Source organism: Mastomys coucha, unplaced genomic scaffold (genome assembly GCF_008632895.1).
Source record: "Mastomys coucha isolate ucsf_1 unplaced genomic scaffold, UCSF_Mcou_1 pScaffold1, whole genome shotgun sequence".
Lineage (NCBI taxonomy): Eukaryota > Metazoa > Chordata > Mammalia > Rodentia > Muridae > Mastomys > Mastomys coucha.
Genome location: NW_022196891.1, coordinates 20,399,205 through 20,422,302, shown reverse-complemented (window position 1 = coordinate 20,422,302; position 23,098 = coordinate 20,399,205). Strand labels below are relative to the sequence as shown.

At 36.8% G+C, this 23,098-nt stretch overlaps 1 protein-coding gene across 2 annotated transcripts in view; it reads left to right on the top strand.

The window, feature by feature from the left end:
• Positions 1–23,098, top strand: part of Dpp10 (dipeptidyl peptidase like 10) — a 716,117-nt gene that overhangs the window by 163,726 nt on the left and 529,293 nt on the right. For both annotated transcript variants that reach the window (XM_031380842.1, XM_031380845.1), the window contains exon 2: positions 1,008–1,122. In XM_031380842.1, the coding sequence (XP_031236702.1) occupies positions 1,008–1,122 (115 nt within the window). The remainder of the gene's footprint in view (positions 1–1,007; positions 1,123–23,098) is intronic.

Here is a 23,098-nt window from a genome sequence, read left to right as displayed (position 1 = left end):
GGGAGAGAGAGAGAGAGATAAGTTTATGTGAATGTGTGCATGTTAGTGCAGGTAACCTCAGAGTCCAGAAGAGAGCATTGGAGCTTCTGGAACTGGAGTCAGGGGTGGTTGCAAACTGCCTAAGTAGGTGCTGGGAAAAGAACTGGGATCATTTACAAGAGCATTAAGTACCCTGAGCTCTTAAACCCTGAGCCACCTCTCCAGTTCCATGTCATATAAAATTACTTCAATGAAAAGCTGGGGTTAATTTCAACTTCTGTATTCCAGACTTTGCAGAATGAAGCTTGTTCATTTCCAGGTAGCAGGGTGGAACATAGGTTATTTGAAAAGTGAGCTGCTCACTTTGGGCATTATGAGAGGGGTTCAGCTTTGCCCCTTCCCATCAACCTTACCTCACTACCAATATCCGCACACTGCCCAGTGAGAATATTTTCAATCATTGATATAGAAAAACTCATTTAATTTAGCTACTAGACTGGTTGTTCTTAATGAATGGTAGAAAAACTATTTGAAGTAAACCTGCTTTGTTGAAAAAAATGTGCAGTTTGATGGTAAAGGGTTTTGTGTATCATGTTCTTGTTTCCAATCTTTTCCTCATATATTTTGAGCAGCAGCTGACAGTTCTTCAAGGATAAGAGTATATTTAGTTCTTTGTGGTATCTTCCATTGTAGTGATTGGAAATGCAGGTCGACATTGCTGTTCCAAAGCATCTTTGCAAAGTTCTTTACCCACAGTTAGTGCCATGGAGCTTCGTTTACACCAAGACAGCGTGTATAAAATTATGTATACATAATTCTTTTCTAGTAAAGAAAATAGATTGTACACCCTAAAATATATCCATCCTCTTATAATCCATGCACCTCTGAATAATTAAAGAAGTTGCTGAAGAGAAAACTGATTCTAATCAGCCTTCAAACTGTGATCATGCCTGTGCTGAATCTTTCCTTTAAGAACGGATTTCTCCTGGAGGATGTGTAATTACAAAACTCCTTCTCTGTCTCTGCAGGAACTAGGAAGTAATAGCCCTCCACAAAGAAACTGGAAGGGAATTGCCATTGCCCTGCTGGTGATCTTGGTAGTATGCTCGCTCATCACCATGTCGGTCATCCTGTTAACACCAGGTAATCCATTTCAGTTCCTCTCTTTGAATGGTGCTATGGTCGATATGTTCATGATGCCTTACAAAGGTAGTTGTATGTGGTTTCTTTGGGCAGACTAATATAAACTGGATTTTTTTAAAAGCACAATTAGATTGTTTGCCTTATGACATGGTGATATTTGTAGCTTCAACATTTTGTGGGCAATTAAGGTGAAGTTGGAACCTATAATACATTAAACAAGGATGCTAAGGAGATTCGTGGTATCCATTACTATTTAAAGATATATTTTTTGGTTTAACAAATGTCTATGTCATGTGATTAATTTTTGCACTCCACAGTTTATAGTAATTTTATTAGGAATTACTCCAAACTAGGAATGAATCCATATATCCTTCGTGTAGATAATGCTGAACAAATATGTAATAAAACAAAATTCCATCGAGAAAAGAGTAAATGCCCAATGTATGAAAATATTCAAAATGATGGGGATTCATAAAGCTAAGTGCAAGAAGCCAAACCCAAAATTCTATCTATTATGCATAAGCATTTTTATAAATGTCATTTATATGGCATTCTCAAAAGGAAAGGGCAAATGGGGCCTGCAACTGTAGTTCAGTTAGAAAGGTGCTCAACTATCATGTGTGAGACCCTGGATCCAACACCCAGCACTATGTAAATGAGGAGAGGCGGTACAGAACCATAATCCTTGCAGCTGAAGGTAAATGAGCAAAAGTCAGAAGTACATAGTTATTTGTAGCTATATAGGCTGATGCCAGTCCAAGATACATAAGACCCCAAAGGAACAAACACTTGTGAGACAGGGTCACGTTGAATGTGGGTAACAAAATTGTCCTCAGTGTTGAGTGAGTCAGTTCTGTGGTCCTTGGAAGTGCAGTGACTGGAGTAATAGTTCCTTTTGGCTTTCATTGTGGGCTGAAGGTGAGAGTATGCTGTGTGGAACTGTGCTTATGTGTATGATATCCTGATATAAGGACATAGAGGATCTGTGAGGAGTAGAGATCCTGTCACGAGAGAGAGATAGATAGATAGAGAGAGAAAGAGAGAGAGAGAGAGAGAGAGAGAGACAGAGACAGAGACAGAGACAGAGACAGAGATCAGAATATGGAGATGTTTTCCCTTTGCCTCCTCTTCCATTACTGTTTCTGGTGTCTTGTCACCTCAGACTGATGGGAAAGCAGTAAAGGGGAGACTCCATAGAGCATGTTGCATGAATCATCTCTGTCCAGAAAGTTTTTTTTACCTATTTCTTTAATTACCTTTCTCTTTTTTTTCCCTTCCCTTTGGCTCTCTTCCTTGCTTTCTCAGTCTCTCTAGTGCATAAATAAAAACTATCAACTATTTATTTTTGGTAGTTTACATGTTCGGAAGTCAATATTTTTACAAACATAGACTATTTCAATGAGTATTTCGCCAATGATAATTTTTAGACAGGGTTCTTTACATAATTTAATGTGGGAATTTTCATGGACTGAGTTCACCCATGGGCACTACTTTAATTCCTAGGAGTTACACTATGCTTTAGTAGGGGCTAATAAGTGAGGCAGAAGTAACAGGCTCCCCAGGTGATCTTTCAGAAAAGCACAAAACCAGTACACTCCTGTAGCCCACCTGAGTATCTTCTGCAAAGACAAGATACCCAAGTGTGCTTAGTGTTATGCAAATGTATTCATTTTCTGGAATAGATTTAGGTCCTTAAGTCCATAGACTGACATTAGATGTCTTCCATGTTCCTCCTTGTTAGTGAGGCAGGACCTTTCAATTGAGTCCAGAGCTTACCTTAACAAAGTTGTGATCTGTTGCTAAGCATGTTACATTTAAACACATCAGTTCCACTGCTACGAACTTCACCATTATCTAAGCCCTGGAAAGACAGTGAACTTATTTCCCATTAAACAAAATGTGATTAAGAGGAGCTCCATTTCGGAGCCATTTACTCATGTAATTATAGTGACTAATTACACAAATGACAGTTATCAATCACTTCAATAGGGGACTTGGTGAAATATTCCATCTTTATGAAAATATTGACTTCCAAAATATGTAAACTACCAAAAATAAATACGTGCTAGTTTTTATTTATCCTCTGGAGAGACTGAGAAAGGAAGGAAGGGGGTCAATGAGGGAGGGAAGAAGAGAGAAAGGTAATTGAAGAAATAAGAGAGAAAACCCCATTTCCTGGAAAGAGCTGGCTCACCCGCCTTGCTCTGTGGAGCCTCCCCCTCACAGACTCATTTGTGCATCTGTGGTTTGGTGTAATTGAGCAATGTGATGGCACTAATAAGTGACTGCAGTGTGCCAAGCAGCTCTGCTCCAGGAAGAGGAGCTTCTGTTCAGATGGTGTTTCACTTAAACATAAGAATTTGAGCATAATTACAAAAAAATGAACCATTTGCTTTTGCTGTCTTGAATATATGCCTATCCCCCAGATGCAGGAAAAGAAGCCTGGTTCCACAATCTCTGTGCTTCTCTTGAAGTCATCCATTCAATCTGATTCTACTACCTTTCCCTCTGTGGCTCATTCAGGTTTTTTTTTTTATTTTTCTAACTTAGTGATTGTAATACATATATGCATTATAATGGAAATTATTAGAATGGCTTACACAGTATGATTCAGGAGTCAAAACAGCTGTATGATACTGGAAAGGTCCAATAGGGTAGTTGCCCAGACCCAATCTGGTGTTGAAGGCCTGGAGGATTCCTGGATAACTGTTGGTTTTCAATCTATATTGGAAGCCAAAAGAAGCTGGTTCTAATATGAGTAAAAGAAGGTTGCAGGAATAGGATAGATGAGCTTACTGGATGGGGAGAAGGTAAGCTCTGGGCTCAATTGAAAGCTCCTACCTCCCTGATAAGGTGGCAGATGGAAGAAGGCATCTGATGCCAGTCTACAGCATCTACACATTTATGCATATATGTGTGGTCACATACATGTAAACATGAATGTGTATGCATATATCCACAATACAACATACACATTAAAATCATTTGGTAGGTAATTGTGAAGATTACACCATATTATAGATATTTTGGTACTGACTGGCCCTCCTGCTGTTTTAAATTTTAATTATAGAATCTTCTTTTCCTGTTACACTAACACATAAGTCTAGAAATTCTCCCACTTGCAGTCCAAATACTGAATTGTATATGACATTAACCACCCAAATGAAATCAAGTTATTGTTTTAATTTATAATTTTTCAAGTGTGTTCCCCTTGGAAAAGGAGAGATGAAGAGAGAGATAACAAAAGGAGATGGCAGAGTCGGGGAGGGGCAGAGACAGAAAGAAAAAGAGAGACAGAGGACAGAGATAGAGATTTACACAGAAAGAGAGATAGAGACACAGATACAGAGACAGAGATAGTGACACAGAGAGATGACAGTGATAACAGATAGAGATGAGAGAGGGGGGGAGAGAGAGAGAGAGAGGTGTCAAGGAAAGAGTCAAGAGAGAGAGACAGAAAGACTCAAAGACAAACATGGGGTTTTCTGGGATATGAACTGATCCTTTCGCTTTTGCAATTATAAAAAATGAATATCACACAACATAGTAAGAATAACAGCAGCTGTAAATAATGGTGACCCGTCTACTAACATACAAAACTAGTTTTTACACATCCTCTTTGTGTTATTTTCACTGTGAAAAATGTTATATTTAAGTTTTCATGAGTGAAAGCATACAAGAGATTATCTAGTCTGAGAAATTATTCAGAAGCTGCTTTTCTCAAAATAGCCTCCGAGCCTGTAGGTAAGAGCTGAGGAACGCAAGCCTATATCTAGACGAACACATGTTCATTGTAATTTTGGCTTGATTGCAGATTTTATTACAGAAGTAATTTCAGACAGGTGCCGGAGTTGCCAGCTTGTTGGAATCTTCCATGCCTTGTGAAGAGAAGGCTTAATTGTTTTTGAAGACTAAGTTAACCAATCATGTATCCCCTTTAATAAGTAACATATCTGAAAAGAAAAATCCTTTCTCCATATTTAATTGAAAAGTTAAATATGTAGCTATATTATCCAAATATACATATGTTTTAGCTTGTACTAAGTTTAAAATATAATAGGTTTGCATACCTTTGATCTTAGCAATTGGAAGGTAGAGAAAGGTGGGTTTCTGTGAGTGTGAGGCCAGCTGAAGAGTTGCAGTATGAGGGAATTTCAAGATAGCCAAGGTTGTCCTACATAGACAGACCCTGTCTTAAAACAAATGAACAAACAAAAACCCAAAAGAAGAAGAAAGGAGGAGAGCAAGAGGAGAGGAGAGGAGAGAAGAGAGAGAGAGAGAGAGAGAGAGAGAGAGAGAGAGAGAGAGAGAGAGAGAGAGAGAGAGAGATGTTGAAGAAGAAGGAGGAGAAGGGGAAAGAGAAGGAGAAGAAGAAAAAGTTTGGGAAGACATTGATATTGGGCCTTGGGAATCATTGAAGGCAATGAATGTAAGGTCAAGGATTATACTCTACAAACATGGTACAAAGGCCTTCATGTTTCAGTGTACAGCAATATTACAAATACCTTCATGCTTAAAGGTATATAAACTAGCCTAATGTAAACAAATTTTATTTTTAGTCCCAGATTTACACCAAATGTATAGCAGAGAATGGAAAGGTAAGTCATTTGTTAAAGTACTTTCTTTGTAAGCAAGAACATGAGTTTGATGGCCAAAATCTGGGAAGGTAGAGAAGGGGCGTCCCTAAGGCTCTAGGGTCATTCTGTTTGACTAAATTGCTGAGCTTCAGGTCAATGAGAGACCCTGTCCCCAAAGGACAAGGACATGGAAGTTGTTCCTCAAAAGAACATTGGAGATTGTCCTCTGGTAACTACATAAATGTTCATACAAACACAAACATATACAACTCCCCCCTCCCTTCATATGAAATTACTTGTGTGCATGCACCATTACAGAGTTTTTAAATGTAGGATGAGAATTACTACATTCTGAAAAACATTTAAAAAAATATGGGTACCAATATTGGCATGCTTGTAAAACAGGGGTACATAGTTTTTTCCTATTTCTTTTTTATTTTTGTTTATTTTCTTGTGTGTGTGTGTGTGTATGTGTGTGTGTGTCACAGTGTTTTGTAGAAATTCTTATTTATGAATATTATGAAATAGTTAAGTTTTAATAGGACATTTTAAATCTCCTCAGTGTTAGTCACTTCTCTCCCTCCCCTTCTCTCATACTCTTCTATCTTTCTCCTCACATAGGTCTCCCTTCTCATGGTGCTCTGTTTAAGGCCTACTCTAAAAGAGGAAACACATGCCTGGTATTGTAAACCTGGCTCAAAACCCATAGCTGGCAACCTCACAGGCCCCAGGAGTGAACCTACCAGAATTATTTGGCAAAATGAACATGGTATAAACTGCACACTAAGTCCTTATATCTATACTCATAGAATTAGTGCAACTCTCAGGTTTCACTAGAAAATATGCTTTGAGTTTAATGCAGCAACTCATAACTAACCAAAGTATGAAGAATAAATGCCAGTGGCCAAGCCAACTACAAATGATGGGACTTCTACATCACATCCCTAACTCTCAGTCCCTAAGAGCCAATGTTGAAAAGGGGATGGCATAGTTATAAAGGCCAGAAGTTGAGGACCAGAACAAAACGATGTCTTTTAGGCAAGACAGGACTCATGTACACATGAATTCACAGCAGCTTTACTTGTTCACACACTGACTGCACAAGATCAATGCAGTCAACATTCCAGCAAAAATTGAGGAGGGGCTCCTGATGGCTCCTCCTAATTGAGGAGCTATTAACAGTTGATGGCCTCTGTGTAAGGAAAGCAAGTTTTATTTATGGGTATGGGCCCTAATAGTTAAACTGTGCTCCAGTGAATGGTCCTAGCCCCCCAAGTTTATGAACAGGATAAACTGGACTGCTCGGGTATAAAATAAAGTTAAAAAGAGGACATAAATTTAGGAACCCGGAGTAGTGAGTTTGATCTAGGAGGAGTGGGCCATGAATTGAAGTACATTGTATGATTATGGACAATTATTAAAGGACATTATATGTGTGTGTATGTGTGTCTTTGTGTCTGTGTGTATGTTCATATTCAGTGTGTGTGTGTGTGTGTGTGTGTGTGTGTGTGTGTGTGTGTGTGTTTGTAAAATAATTAGCAAGCCATAGGATCTGAAAGCTTTCTGGAGAAAATAAATGCAAGCCAATGTAAATAGATTGGCCTGGGTATCAGAATGACAAACACCTGTGCTCCAGGATTGTACTGATATATATTTATGATAATATATCTTGACTTCCCTACAAAGACTGAATTTGGACCACACCTCATAGCAAATGTCATCTAAGACCATTTTTTCTTTCTTTTTTTTTTTTTCTGTCCTACTGTGTATTCAGCCTGTGTAACTTTAACCTGCCTTTAAGATACCAACATAACCAACCTTACTTGCTTTGGATCTCCTGTGGAGTCAGCTTTTACAACCTAACCTAAGTGAATAGGTTTACTTTTCTTATGTTCTTTTCCATGCTTCTGAACCAGAACTGTGTGTGTGTGTGTGTGTGCATGCACACACACAGGCATGTGCGTGTGTCATGATAATTATTTGCCGAAAATGGTCAACAGTGTTGCCAGCCTTCTAGATATAGAATAATAACATATCTATCCTATTCTGAATCAGCTGGGTGACTTTTTTTCCTTGTAACTGTTAAAGAATTCTATAGAGAATTCATCATTCTTGTCCTGTGCCATGTTTTCTGCACTGTTCAGTAAATGTTAAGCACAGTTCTTTGTTAAATAGAGATAACACAGACAGGTCAGGTCCATGCTACAGACAGGCCACAGATGGGATAGTAACCACAAACTACTGGGAAATGGAGAAATGATGACAGAAATGCAGAATTCAATGCAGACTCATTCTTAGTCAATGCAATTGAAGAGGACATCGTGATTTCATTCCTTAATGTGACATTGATGCATTTTAGTGTTCTCTATCATTATATTTATGTATATAATCCAACACCTAGCCTCACTGTTATACTGACACAAAGAATGCTTTCTATGTCTATTTGCTGTGAAAAAGCAAATACCATGAGCCCTCACAAGAAGAACTTGTATAAAACTGGGCCCCTCAACATTTCATCATGACTTGAGTGGGCCCATAAGTTCCTACTCTCCTTTAGGGATTATTGGCAAGTAATAAGTATTCAAGGAGAGGGGCTACTTTCTTTAATGGTGTTAACCATTAAATGGTTAGTTACCCTCACTCTAGTAAATAGCCTACCCAGGCTTGACCCAGAAACAAATTAAATTCAATGATCACACACAAACAGTGGATATGAAAGTAGGTTCTACGGAAGTGGGAGGAGAATGAAATAGGGGAAGAGTCAGTAAAAAAAAAAATGAGTAACTTTCATAATAGAATTATATTAAACTTAAGAAAAATCATTTAATTAAAATAAAACAGTTCCTTTTTTTTTAAAAAAAGATTTAGTTATTTATTTTATGTATATGAACACACTATAGCTGTCTTCAGACATACCAGAAGAGGACAATGGATCCCCTTACAGATGGTTGTGAGCCACCATGTGATTGCTAGGAATTGAACTCAGGACCTTTGGAAGAGCAGTCAGTGCTCTTAGCCACTAAGCCATGTCTCTAACTGAAAACAGTTCCTTAAAATGAAGACATCCAAATATTCAAAAGTTATTAATCTTCTCTTTTTGGAAAGAAGAGAAAGGTGTCAATATGTACATAGCCTTTAATGACATAATGAACTTGATTGGGCTTATGGCAGATGCTATTATTGTGCATATTATGCAAAATTCCAAAGTGGGTTGATCATCGTGACTATTGTTTGCTATCACAATAGTGCCTGCTTAGAGTTATTTAGCACATCATGTTAGATTATGCCACAAACAACTTCTTGGCAGCTATAATTTAACATGTGTCATTAAAGCGTGTGACCCGTGTCTTCAGATGTCAAAGCAGCAATTAAGCTCTCCCATTATGCTTTTATGAGGGGAAAATAATCTTTTATAGATTTTGAGATTGGCATGACCCACGCATCAACATCAACAATCAAACAAGATGCAAATTTTTTTTATTTTGTTTTGTTGAATTAGAAAAGGAGATTGTGTTATGTTCATAGGAATCTTGGAATGTCTTTGCTCGTTTACTTTTCTAGAAACATCACAGATGAACACACAAGAATGTCATGTGGCTTAGCACCATTAGCCTGCCAAAGAGAAAATGACAGCTTAGCAGTTTCCCTCCACTAAACTACTTGTTACTTTTAAAGTTTTATTTATATTTTTACGTGCCTGTGTTATGTGTCTCTGTATGCGTTTACCCACAGAGGTCAGTAGAGGACATCAGATATACTGGATGTGGAGTTACAGGTGGTTAAGAGCCACCCAATATGGGTGCCAGGAACCAAACTGGGCTTCTCTGAAAGGACAACAAGAGCTCTGAACAGATGGGCCATTTTTCCAGGTCCCATTGCTGCATGTTAGATAGACACATTTCTGATGCATAATGAACATAAATAGGATAACAGCAGTTACAATTTTGTATTTGTTCTATTATTGTATTTTACTTCTTTCTAATTTTCTTATATTGTTCAACAATAACATAATGAAATTTCCTTTGTATGAAAATGTGTTTAACTTTGCAAAGGTCAGAAGAAACTCTTTTGTAGCACATAGCATTTATTGTAGCTTGCCATGTACCTGATGTTGTACTAAGTGCTTGACTTGTACTTCTTTGTTTAACCATCCACAGCTAACACAAAGTATACTATTTATTCATATTGTGATGAACATCCTTGAATCTTATGAATGACAATAGCTAATATGCAACCAAACGATTTCATTTTGTACCTTTATTTATTATTATTGTGTGTGTATGCAGTGTACACATGGGTACATGTATTAATACGGGTGTGGACATGGAAATGTCAACCTTCCTGAGTTGGTTCTCTTCTATTATCTTTACATGATTTTGTGGGCATCATACTCAGCCTGTCAGGTTTATGTAGAAATTGCTCAGCAGATGGATCCATCTTACCAACCCCTGAAAGCACGGATAATCACAGCAGATATACATCTGGGTACAACTTTCAGGGAGTACTTTGATCAAATTAACAGAGGTACAAAAAAATACCCATAATGTAGACAATAGCTATTTGTGCCTTTGGGGCAAGACTAAACATAAAAAAGAAAATGAGCTGAGCCCCAGCATTACTCTTCTGCTTTCCCACTATAGAATGTGAGCAGCTTCCCAGTGCTATTCCAGCCATGACTCCCTGACACGAGGTAAACACAAATAAATGATCTCTTCTTTAAGTTACCTTTGTTCGCCATCTTGCCACAGCAACAATGGATAGTAACCACTATACATGCTAGCTTAGTGGTCAAGTTTCTCATCAAGTTCCTCACAAGGCATGTTCTGAAAATCTGAAGCAACATCCCAGGCTTTTGAGGTAGACCATGTATTTCAGGATACATAAAACAGGTGTGATTCATTCTGTCACTGGAGAGAACATATTCCACAAAATAAACAAGTTCTGCTTTATTCTGATCTCCCCTTTTTAATGAGTAAAAGTTTTGTAAAAAGGAAACGTAGAGAAATTCACTTGAAGATGGGGAAAAAAAACAGAATTTAGAAATTGAAAACCATAACTTAAATTTTTATTTTACCTGCCGTAATTTTACTGAAAGATAAATGCCCCTGATAAAATATAAGCACCTATTTTCTCTGCTAAATCATATAATATAAAATTGTATATCACTCTGACTTTATATCATTTTCCAGACTTTTAGTCTTTTTCTTTGAATTATTTTTTATAACTAGAAATGTGATAGCACAAGGTAGGGTTTTAGCTGAGAGGCCTCCAAATAAAGGGGACAATCACATTCAACTATTCAACTCCACTTAAAAAGGTTTTAAATATATTTTTCTTGTAATGTTTATGGAAGAAGATAATTTAATAAATTTGTTCTGCTGAATAGATATAGAGGTGATGGTTGAATTCGTCCACTTTGAACTGTATAACATCAATCCATATTGCAGAATTATTCTATGAGTTTAAAATTAACTGTATTGGATTAGATAGACGAGAAGAATAAAACAGATGATACATAATAGATAAATAATAGATATATGATAGTAGATAAAAGTTGACAAATATAGACATATAAATACATGATTTGTAGATTATAAATATATTGAGTGAAACACAAATTATATAATAGGAGGATGATAGTAATATATGATAATTGTCTGATTCATAATAATTACAGATGATATATCAATAAAGTGATAAATCTATTCCTTTACATTAAGAGGTCATCTCTTCTTATGGTCTTCTTTCTGTTTTCATGTTGTCCTACACACACACACACACACACACACACACACACACTTCTATTTGTGCATATGAAATAAAACATGGCTATTTTATATTATGAATCTGGCTTCTTTCACTTAGCATAATCTCTCATTCCATCTCTTTTGCTGCAAATATTATAACTTCATTCTTCTTACCTATATCTCATAGCCATATGAAATTTCATTATAAGTATAAAATTCCATATTTTCTTTATATGCCTATCCATGGATGGATTTATAGACTCGTTATATTTCTTTGCAATTTTGAATAGTATAGTGATGATAAACATGTATGCAGATTTCTTTGTCACATGTTGATGTAGAGTGTTTCAGGTACATACCCAGGGATGGTAAAGCTGCAATCTATAATTTTTTTTATTTTATTTTTGGTGTTTTAAGGAACCTCATGGTGATTTCCATAGCAGCTTCACCAAGTTTGCATTCTCACCAACAGTTTGAAGAAAAGTTAAAGAGTGGAAATAAGGGTCAGGGGCAGACTGTGGAATAGAAGGATAAATATGAACAAAGTATAACCACATATATTCATGACAATGCCATAAAGAACTCTCTTATCAAATGTGCTAATATGTTTAAGTTAAAATTAAAGAATAGTATTTTTAAAAGTATTTTCTACATTTTTTTCTTTGCTCTGGAAAATGACGATTTAGCTAGAATGATTTTGATTATTTTATTGTTGTGGTATATACATTTACATTATTTTACTTTTTCTAAATTATTCAGATAGGTGTAAATCCCTGCCCCATTCAATAAATGTCTAGAGAAATTGCATCTGTTAGAATAGACTTAGGGACATCCTTCATTAACTGAAAATCAATGCGCTCAAACCTATGGATTACAAATTTGTTTCTCTTTCCCAGACACTGAGGAAGTATCTATAACAACAGCTTCCCCTCCTTTTTCCTCACCAATAATGATATAACTTTATAAAGACAAGGTCAATACATATATTTTCTATGATTCAGAATTTAGCAGTTGCAAATCCTAATGATTTGGATGATAGTCTCTCTTCCAATTTCAATCTTCATCTTTTGTTCTATGACTCACATTCTGATGGCTGGGGTGGTTGTGGTGATGATGAGTGTGTGTTAGTGTGTGTGTGTGTGTACATGTATGCAAGTGTGCATGTGTGTCTATAGTTAAACTACATAATCAATCATACAATATGAAAATTGTAAGCACACACTGTATGTAAGCTTCGCATACTTTTGTATATGTACTATGCGGACATATCTGTGTGGGAGTGAACACGTACAGAATCAGAGAAGGGCATCTTTATTCTACCCCGTCATTCTCTACTTATTCAACTGATACAGGATTTCTAGGTTAACCTTAGAGCTTGACAATCCAGCTTTTCCTGCTGTCCAGCTTCTACTGGGGAATATATTCTCTCTGCCTTCCAAGTGGGAAGGGAAACATTTATGATTCTCACCTGGCATTTACATGAGTTCTAAATATCTGAATTCAGTTGTCTTAATTGCACTGTAAACACTTTAACCACTAAACAGGGCTACAGCCTGTCTGCCTGTCTTTGCTGTTGTTAAATTCTCAAATTTGCCAGTGCTGTACAATTTCTGTTTACTTACAGATGTATTGCACTGTTTTCATATTGTTATTATTGTTGTCTTTGTTGTCATTATTATCAAATTATTAATTTATTTTTTTATGGACAGATGAGAACCAAGAACTGAGTTGGCTCTGATCACCGTACATGTACCATGATATATGAGTATCACACACACATACCTACACACACATCATATATAGAGAGAGCACACACAACAATATAAAAAGACCATCACTGGGGAGATGGCTTCCTGGGCATAGTGCTTTTTGTACATGCATCAGAACCTGACTTTACATCCCTAGAATGTACAAAAAAGCTAGATGTTAGAACAAGCATTATAACCCCGGTACTATAATGTACATACAGGCAGTTTCTGTGGACTATTTTACCATCCTGTTTAGCCATAATGGTGATTGTCAGGTTGAATGAGCAACTCTCTCCCAAAGACTAAAGTGAAGAACAATTGAAAAGACATCTCATGTCTGTCTCTGGTCTCTAAATGTGTACATATAGTTGAGTTGACAGATGTACATGTGTACCCATGCACACAAAATAATAAGTCAGTTATGCCCAATCTAACAATAAGAAAAAGAAGAAAACACAATGTCTGTATCATATTCTCACTTTTAAGTACAGTCTAGAAGGAAAGAGCCTGCATTCAAATATGTACTGGTTTAGAAAATCAGTTTAGTTACATGCTGCTGTGTTATGTTACATAGAACATCAAATTCAAAACCTTACACACACATAATATTGGTGCAGAATGTGCTAACCTCGTTTTCCTCCTCCTCCTCCTCCTCCTCCTCCTCCTCCTCCTCCTCCTTCTTCTTCTTCTTCTTCCTCTTCTTCTTCTTCTTCTTCTTCTCCTTTCTTCTCCTTCTTTTAATAAGAAAGCTATTCTTACAGGGAGGAAAATGTTAAATGGAAATAGTATCAGAAAAGCAAAGGTAATATTATAAAGGTAAATTTCTAATATATCCCAGCTTGCAATTACAATTGTATAATTTCTGTAGATAACACAAAGCCATAATGTCATGACTTAGTAGATTTACAGACTTTTTTTTTCTTTTTAGCTTTTACTAAAGTGCAAAGGAGTGATTTAGAATTCAACATGCATCATGCCAAGTAACCTGGTGTTTCTTTTTATATGCGGGTCTTGTCTACAGGTTCATATTTGTGTGATTCATAACTTGAACCTTTCAAACTGACATAGCCCTTCAAAAACAGACACCTGGATGAACTTTCCATCTTACTGCATTTCTTCACTAAGTACTAAGAGCAATTAGACACTGTTTTAGATGGTATGATTATATATTTTTATGAAAATATTTCTTACATTATAAAAGACTGTAAACTTTCATGGTCCCACAGCTTAGTTAACAATACACAGTGAGGTCACTTAAGACTTGGATTGCTTTCCTACCCTGAATTCAGCCTGTTTGTTTAACCAACATGCAGAAAAACTATGGTCACAGGCCTCAAAAGCAGCAGAGCACATGGCGCAGGTTCCTTCCTGCCTCCATCTTCACCCAGGGGCTGGGACTGTTCTGCAGACCCCTGTGCTCAGTTTCTGCCAGGGGAGAGATAGTCTACAGGGAGTACTCTGACCTCCAGACTCAGAGATGAGACCACCATTTTCCCTCCTGTGACTGTCTAAGGTGGGACCAGACATGAGTGCAATGCCTGCAGAAGCAGCAGAACAGTGGGGACAGGGTCCATCTGCACTCAGGGGCTGGCGTTGTTCCAAAGCCAAGAGAGAGTTGATCTTCCAGGAGTGCTGACACAGGCTTACAGGGCAACAGCATGGACAAGCTCATGCCAGAGACAGTAAGACCAATTAACACCAAGATAACCAAATGGCAAAAGACAAATACAAGAAACTTACCAACAGAAATCAAGGCGACATGGCCTCATCAGAACCTAGTTCTCACACATCAGCAAGTCCTGGGTACCCCAACACACAGGAAAAGCAAGATTTGGATTAAAAATCACTTCTCATGATGTTGTTCGAAGACTTTAGAAAGTAACTCTCTTAAAGAAATACAGGAGAACACAGGAAAACAGGTAGAAGTCCTTAAAGAGGAAACACAAAAATCTCTTAAAGAATTGCGGGAGAACACAAGTAAATAAGTAGAAACACTTAAAGAGGAAATATTAAAATCCCTTAAAGAATTACAGGAAAACACAGCCAAACTGGTGAATGAATTGAACAAAACCATCTAGGATCTAAAAATGAAAATAGAAACAATAAAGAAATCAGAAAGGGAGACAACCCTTGAGTTAGAAAAAGTAGTAAAGAGCTCAGGAATTATAAATGCAAACATCACCAACAGAATACAAGAGATAGAAGAGAGACTCTCAGGGGCAGAAAATAACATAGAAAACATTGACACTACTGTCAATGACATTGCAAAATGCAAAAAGCTTTTAAGCCAAAACATCCAGAAAATCCAGGATGCAATGAGAAGACCAAACCTAAGGATAATAGGTATAAAAGAGAGTGAAGGTTTCCCAACCTAAAGGGCCAGTAAATATCTTCAACAGAATCATAGAAGAAAACTTCCCTAACCTATAGAAAGAGATGCCCATGAACATACATGAAGCATATAAAACTCCAAATAGATTGGACCAGAAAAGAAATTCCTCCTGTCACATAATAATAAAAACACCAAATGCACAAAACAAATTAAGAATATTAAAAACAGTAAGGGAAAAATGTACAGTAACATATAAAGGCAGGTCTATCAGAATTAAACCCCACTTCTCACCAGAGACTGTGAAAGCCAGAGGAACCTAGGCAGATGTCAATATAGATCCTAAGAGAACACAAATGCCAGCCCAGGCTACTATACCCAGCAAAACTCTCAATTACCATAGATGAACAAAGCAAGGTATTCCATGACAAAACCAAATTCACACAATATCTTTCCACAAATCCAGCCCTTCAAAAGATAATAAAAGGAAAACTCCAACACAAGGAGGGAAACTACACCCTAGAAATAATAAGAAAATAATCTTCTTTTAACAAACCAAAAAGAAGAGAGCCACATAAATATAATTCCGTTGCTAACTACAAAAGTAACAAGAAGCAACAATCATATTTACTTAATATCTCTTTACATCAATGGACTCAATTCACCAATAAAAAGACATAGACTAACAAACTATATAAACAGGACCCAATATATTTTGCAGCATACAGGAAATGCATCCCAGTAACAAAGACAGACACTACCTCAGAGTAAAAGTCTAGAAAACAATTTTCCAAGCAAATGGTCCCAAGAAACAAGCTGGAGTAGCCATTCTAATACCACATAAAATCAGCTTTCAACCTAAAATTATCAAAAAAGAGAAGGAGGGACACTTCATACTCATCAAAGGTAAAGTCTACCAAGATGAACTCTCAATTCTGAACATCTATGCTCCAAATGCAAGGGCACTCACATTCATAAAAGAAACTTTGATAAAGCTGAAAGCACACATTGCACCTCACACAATAATAGTGGGAGACTTCAATACCTCATTCTCATCAATGGACAGATCATGAAAACAGAAACTAAACAGAGACACAGTGAAACTAAGAGAAGTTATGAACCAAATGGATTTAACAGATATCTATAAAACATTTTAGCCTAAAACAAAAGAATATGCCATCTCCTCAGCACCTCATGGCACCTTCTTCAAAACTGACCATATAATCCATCACAAACCAGGCCTCAACAGATACAAAAAGAATGAAATTATCCCGTGCATCCTATCAGATCACCACTGACTAAGACTGGTCTTCAATAACAACATAAATAATAGAAAGCCCAAATACACATGGAAGCTGAACAACAACATGCTACTCAATGAAAACTTTGTCAAGGAAGAAATAAAAAAATAAAAAGACTTTTTAGAGTTTGATGAAAATGAAACCACAACATGCCCAAACTTATGTGACACAAAGAAAACAGTGCTAAGAAGAAAACTCATAGCGCTGCATGCCTACAAAAAGTAACTGAACCATTCTTCATTGAAACAATTGGTGAATGACTCCATGGATCGAACATCTTAATACACACACTATTTATTAAATGAATGTAACCTGTTCTCTGTGGTCTGAGAAGAAAGTCACTCACTCAAGTCAAATAGCTTTGACCATAGAAGGAAGTCTGTATCCAAAAATCTTGCTTAAAATTCATTCCTTGGTGCAGCAGAACTGTCAACTCTCAGCTTACCTACCATGTAAGTAAAATCCTTTGGTGATGTGAGGGTCATTGAAATACAGCCTTATTACAATGAACCTCCAATGTCTAAAAATTGTTTATATTTTAGGTTTGTACCACTGTAAGAGCCAAAATTTTAAGCTCTACTAAAAAAACCAACCAAATAAGCAAACAAAAAGACTTTATCTATTTATGTTCATTTAAAAAAACTAGTAGCATTGTATTATTTTAAAATATACAGTTCACCAGGCAGTGGTTGTGTACATGCCATTAATTCCAGCACTTGGGAGGCAGAGTCAGGTGGATTTCTGAGTTTGAGGCCAGCCTGGTCTACAAAGTGAGTTCCAGGACAGCCAGGGCTGTACAGAGAAAATCTGTCTTGAAAAACCAAAAAAATAAAAATAAAATAAAATATACAGTAAATATGTTTGAAGTTATACAAAATTTTTATTGAGAAAAATGTATATTTTTTAAATATTCTGTTCACAAGAATTGTCATAAGACTGTTCAATTGATTGTTGTTTTATATATATCAAACAGCTTTTATAATACTCATTTTTATTGTTAAATATTATATAAATTTTAAAGAATATGACAAAATAAAAAACAATGAAATATATTGCAGGTATTGAAGGGGGTCTCAGGGAGGAGTTGGGGTACAAAATGGAAAGAAGAATGTAATACAATTCTATTTACTTAAAATATGTTTTTTAAATGTTAACAAATTCAGATAAATTGAAATTATCTTCTCATCATAATACAATAAAACTTAAATCAAAAAATAAATAAATAAAAGAAAGAAACTGGAGACAACATACACTAGCAGTTTGACAGCACAACTGAAAGCTCTTGAACAAGAAAAAGCAAATAGACCCAAGAGGAGAAGAAATCAGAAAATAATCAAACTCAGGGCTAAAATCAAGCAATAGAAACAAAAGAACTATACAAAGATCAGTGAAATTAGGAGCTGGTTCTTTGAGAAAATCAACAAGTAGATAATCATTTAGCCAAACTATCCAGAGGGCATAAAGACAGTATGCAAATCAACAAAATCAGAAATGAAAAGGGAGACAAAACAAAAGAACCTGAGGAACCAAAAATTCATCAGATCCTACTACAAAAGCCTGTACACAACAAAACTGAAAAATCTGAATGAAATGGACAGACACTAGGTACCAACGTAAAATCAGGATAAGATAAATGATCTAAAAAGTCCCATAACTCCTAAAGTAATAGAAGGACTCATTAATAGTCTGCCAACCAAAAAAAGCCCAGGATCAATGGGTTTAATACAGAATTCTATAACACCTTCAAAGACCAATACTCTTCAAATTATTCCACAAAATAGAAACAGAAGGAACACTACCCAGTTCGTTCTATGAAGCCACAATTACTCTGATTCCTAAACCACACAAAGACTCAACAAAGAAAGAGAACTTCAGACCAATTTCCCTTATGAATATAGATGCAAAAATACTCAATAAATTTCTCCCAAACTGAATCCAAGAACACATCAAAACAATCATCCATCATGATCAAGTAGGCTTCATCCCAGGGCTGCAGGGATGGTTCAATATATGGAAATCCATCGTAATCAACTATATAAACAAACTCAAAGAAAAAAACCACATGATCATTTCATTAGATGCTGAAGTGGATTTGACGAAATCCAACACACCTTCATGGTAAAAGTCTTGAAAAGATCAGGAATCCAAGACCCATACCTAAACAGAGTAAAAGCAACATACAGCAAACCAGTAGCCAACATCAAAGTAAATGGAGAGAAACTTGAAGCAATCTCACTAAAATCAGGGACTAGACAAGGCTGCCCATTCTCTCCCTACCTATTCAATATAGTACAAAAAGTCCTAGCTGGAGCAATTTGTCAACAAAAGGTGATCAAAGGGAAACAAATTGGAAATGAAGAAGTCAAAATATCACTATATGCAGAAGATATGATAGTATAATTAAGCAACCCACAAAATTCCACTAGAGAACTTCTAAACCTGATAAATAACTTCAGCAAAGTGGCTGCATTCAAAGTTAACGCAAACATATCAGTAGACTTCCTCTACTCAAAGGATAAGCAGGTTGAGAAAGAAATTAGGGAAAACAACATCATTCACAATAGTCAGAAATAATATAAAATATCTTGGTGTGACTCTAACTAAGCAAGTGAAAGATCTGTATGATAAGGACTTCAAGTCTCTGAAGAAGGAAATTGAAGAAGATCTCAGAAGATGGAAAGATCTCCCATGCTCATGGACTGGCAGGATTAATATAGTAAAAATGGGCATCTTGAGGAAAGCAATCTATAGCTTCAATGCAATCTCCATCAAAAGTCCAAATCAATTCTTCATAGAATTAGAAAGAGCAATTTTCAAATTCATCTAGAATAACAAAAACCCAGGATAGTGAAAACTATTCTTAACAATAAAAGAACTTCTGGGGGAGTCACTATCCTTGACCTGTACTACAGAGCTGTACTACAGAGAAATTATGATTAAAAACTGCATGGTATTGACACAGTGACAGGCAGGTAGGTCAATGGAATAGAATTTAAGACTCAAAAATGAACCCATACACCTATGGTCACTTGATCTTTGACAAAGGAGCTAAAACCATCCAGTGAAATAAAGACAGCATTCTAAACAAATGGTGCTGGTTCAGCTGGTGGTTAGCATGTAGAAGAATGCAAATCAATCTATTCTTATCTCCTTGTACAAAGCTTAAGTCTAAATGGATCAAAGGCTCCCACATAAAACCAGATATACTGAAGATAAGAGAAAAGAAAATGATGAAGAACCTTGAGCACACAGGCACAGGGAAATTTTCCTGAACAGAACACCAATGTATTGGGCTGTGAGAGCAAGAATCAACAAATGGGACCTCATAAAATTACAAAGCTTCTGTAAAAAAGGATACTGTCAATAGGACAAAACTGCAACCAACAGAGTAGGAAAACACTTTACCAACCCTATATCTGATAGAGGGTTAATATCCAATATATACAAAGAACTCAAGAAGTTAGACTCCAGAGAATCAAATGACTATTTTCAAAATGGAGTACAGAACTAAACAAGGAATTCTCAACTGAGGAATACTAAATGGCTGAGAAGAACCTAGAAAAATGTTCAACATCCTTAGTCATCAGTGAAATGCAAATCAAATCAACCCTGAGATTCCACCTCATACCATTCAGAATGGCTAAGATCAAAAACTCAGGTGACAGCAGATGCTAGTGTGGCTGTGAAGAAAGAGGAACACTACTCCTTTGCTGGTAGAATTGCAAGCTGGTACAACTACTCTGGAAATCAGTTTGGCAGTTCCTCAGAAAATTGGACATAGTACTTCCTGAAGACCCAGCTATAACAGTTCTGGGCATATACCCAGAAGATGTTTCAACATGTAATAAGTTCACGTGCTCCACTATGTTCATAGCAGTCTTATTTATAATAGCCAGGAGCTGGAAAGAACCCAGATGTCCTTCAACAGATGAATGGATACAGAAAATGTAGTACATTTACACAATGGAGTACTACTCAGCTATTAGAAATGATGAATTCATGAAGTACTTAGGTAAATGGATGGAACCAGACAATATCATCCTGAGTGAGGTAACCCAATCACAAAAAGAACATACATGGCATGCACCCACTGATAAGTCGATATTAGCCCAGAAGTTTGGAATATCCAAGATACAATTCACAGACTACATGAAGCTCAAGAATAAGGGAGACCACAGTGTGGATACTTTGGTCCTTCTTAGAAGGGGGATCAAAATACCCATGGGAGGAGATACAGAGACAAACTTTGGGGCAGAAACTGAAGTAAAGGCCATCCAATCACTGTCCCAGCTAGGGATCCATCCCATATGTAATTACCCAACCCAGACACTATTGTGGATGCCAGCAAGTGCTTGCTGACAGGAGCCTGATATAGTTGACTCCTGAGAGACTCTGCCAGTGCCTAACTAATACAGAAGTGGATGCTCACAGCCATCCATTGGTCTGATCAAAAAGTCCCCAATGGAGGAGCTAGAGAAAGAGCCCAAGGAGCTGAAGGGGTTTGTAGCTCCATAGAAGGAACAACAATATGAACCAACCAGTACCCCCAGGCTTCCAGTGTCACAATCACAAACCAAAAAGTACACAAGGAGGGATCTGTGACTCCAGCCACATATGTAGTAGAGGATGGCCTTGTGGGGCATTAATGAGAGGAGAGGTCCTTGGTCTCCTGAAGGTTTCATGCCACCAGTGTAGCAGAATGCCAGGAAAGTTAAGCTGGAGTAGGTGGGTTAGTGAGCAGGGAGAGGGGGATGGGGTAGGGGAGCTTTTGGAGGGGACAAAATTTGTAGTGTAAATAAAGAAAACATCTAATAAAAAATAAAATAGAGAAAAACTGTGAAACAACAAACCTTACTAGCCTTGGATTTCTCATGTAGTCAACTTGTACAAGTCTATGTTATTGCACAACTTTAATCTTATGTATTCTTCTGTGCCTCTGGCTCAGAGCAATATGCATGTATGTGTGTGTGCTATGCTAATCACTTGTTAAAAATAGCCAATGTTTTGAAATAAGTTTCATACAACAAATATCTGCTATAAATGTGGAAATCAAAATGTGGCTATAATTTAATAATGGGATGTTTGCAGTCCTGTTTGCTTTCTTGTTTAGCTGGGATCAGCTGGAGTCAGTAACTTAATCCCTTTAAAATTCAGCTCAAGATTTCTATGCAGTGCTTCATTCCTTCCACATATGATGCTTTCTGTACTGTTCTGTACTGTACAGAGCAATACCCTCTGATATAGAGATAAAGGCAATAGGGAAAGTCCCAAAAAACATAAGATGCAGAATGCAGGTAAGCTGAAAACCACAAACCACTGACTGCAAGCACCAGGAAAGAAATGGAGAATTCATACTTAGGCTCTGTTTAAGTCAAATTAGCCCAAGGGAAAATGTTGAGCTTGCCTTTTGTAATGTGACATATATCAGTGCCTTTGAGGTTGTCTTTAGCATGTTTGCCCAATGGAATGTGGTGGTAAATCTGAGACATCACATAGTCATGTTTCGGATATAAAAATATGAAACAACTATGTCCCCCAATTAGAACAATAAAAACAACTTCGTATATTTCTGGTATAGAAAACTTAAAGGTCCTTCATACTGCTCCACCTATTTTTTATAATAATAATGACTGACATTTATTGAGCTGAGTTCTCTGCCTTCATTTACAAAAGAAAATAAAACCAACCCCAAGAACAGCAGTATTTATAAGATTATAACCAAATGTATCTGTGAGCATTCTCTATGTAGACCAGGTTAGCCTCAAACTCACAGAGATACACCTACCACTGCCTTCTGAATACTAGGATTAAAGATGTGTCTCACCAAGCCAAGCTTAACACGCACTCTTCTTTATTAAATATTCATTAGTAACTACACAGTTTACTGAGGAAGAAAAAGTTCATTTATATTTTTTTTCTGTTTTACTAGATTTTGAGAATTTTGTACAAGGTATTTGGATCATATTTATCTATCTCCCACAACTCATTCTAGATCTAACCCCCTTCCCTACCCAATTTTGGACCTTCTTTAAAAAATACCTATTGTGTTTAAAATGTGCTGCCTACATCTGTGTTAGTCAGGTACTGTCCGAGCCTCTTAGGAGACAGCTATATTTAGGCTGGCTTGCCCTCCCTTCAGTCTCTGCTCCATAGTTAATCTCTGCAACTCCTTCCGTGGGTATTTGGTTCCCCCTTTTAAGAAGGAATGAAATGTCCACCTTTTGGTCTTCCTTCTTCTTGAGTTCCTTGTGGTTTGTGGGTTGTTCTTCCTGTA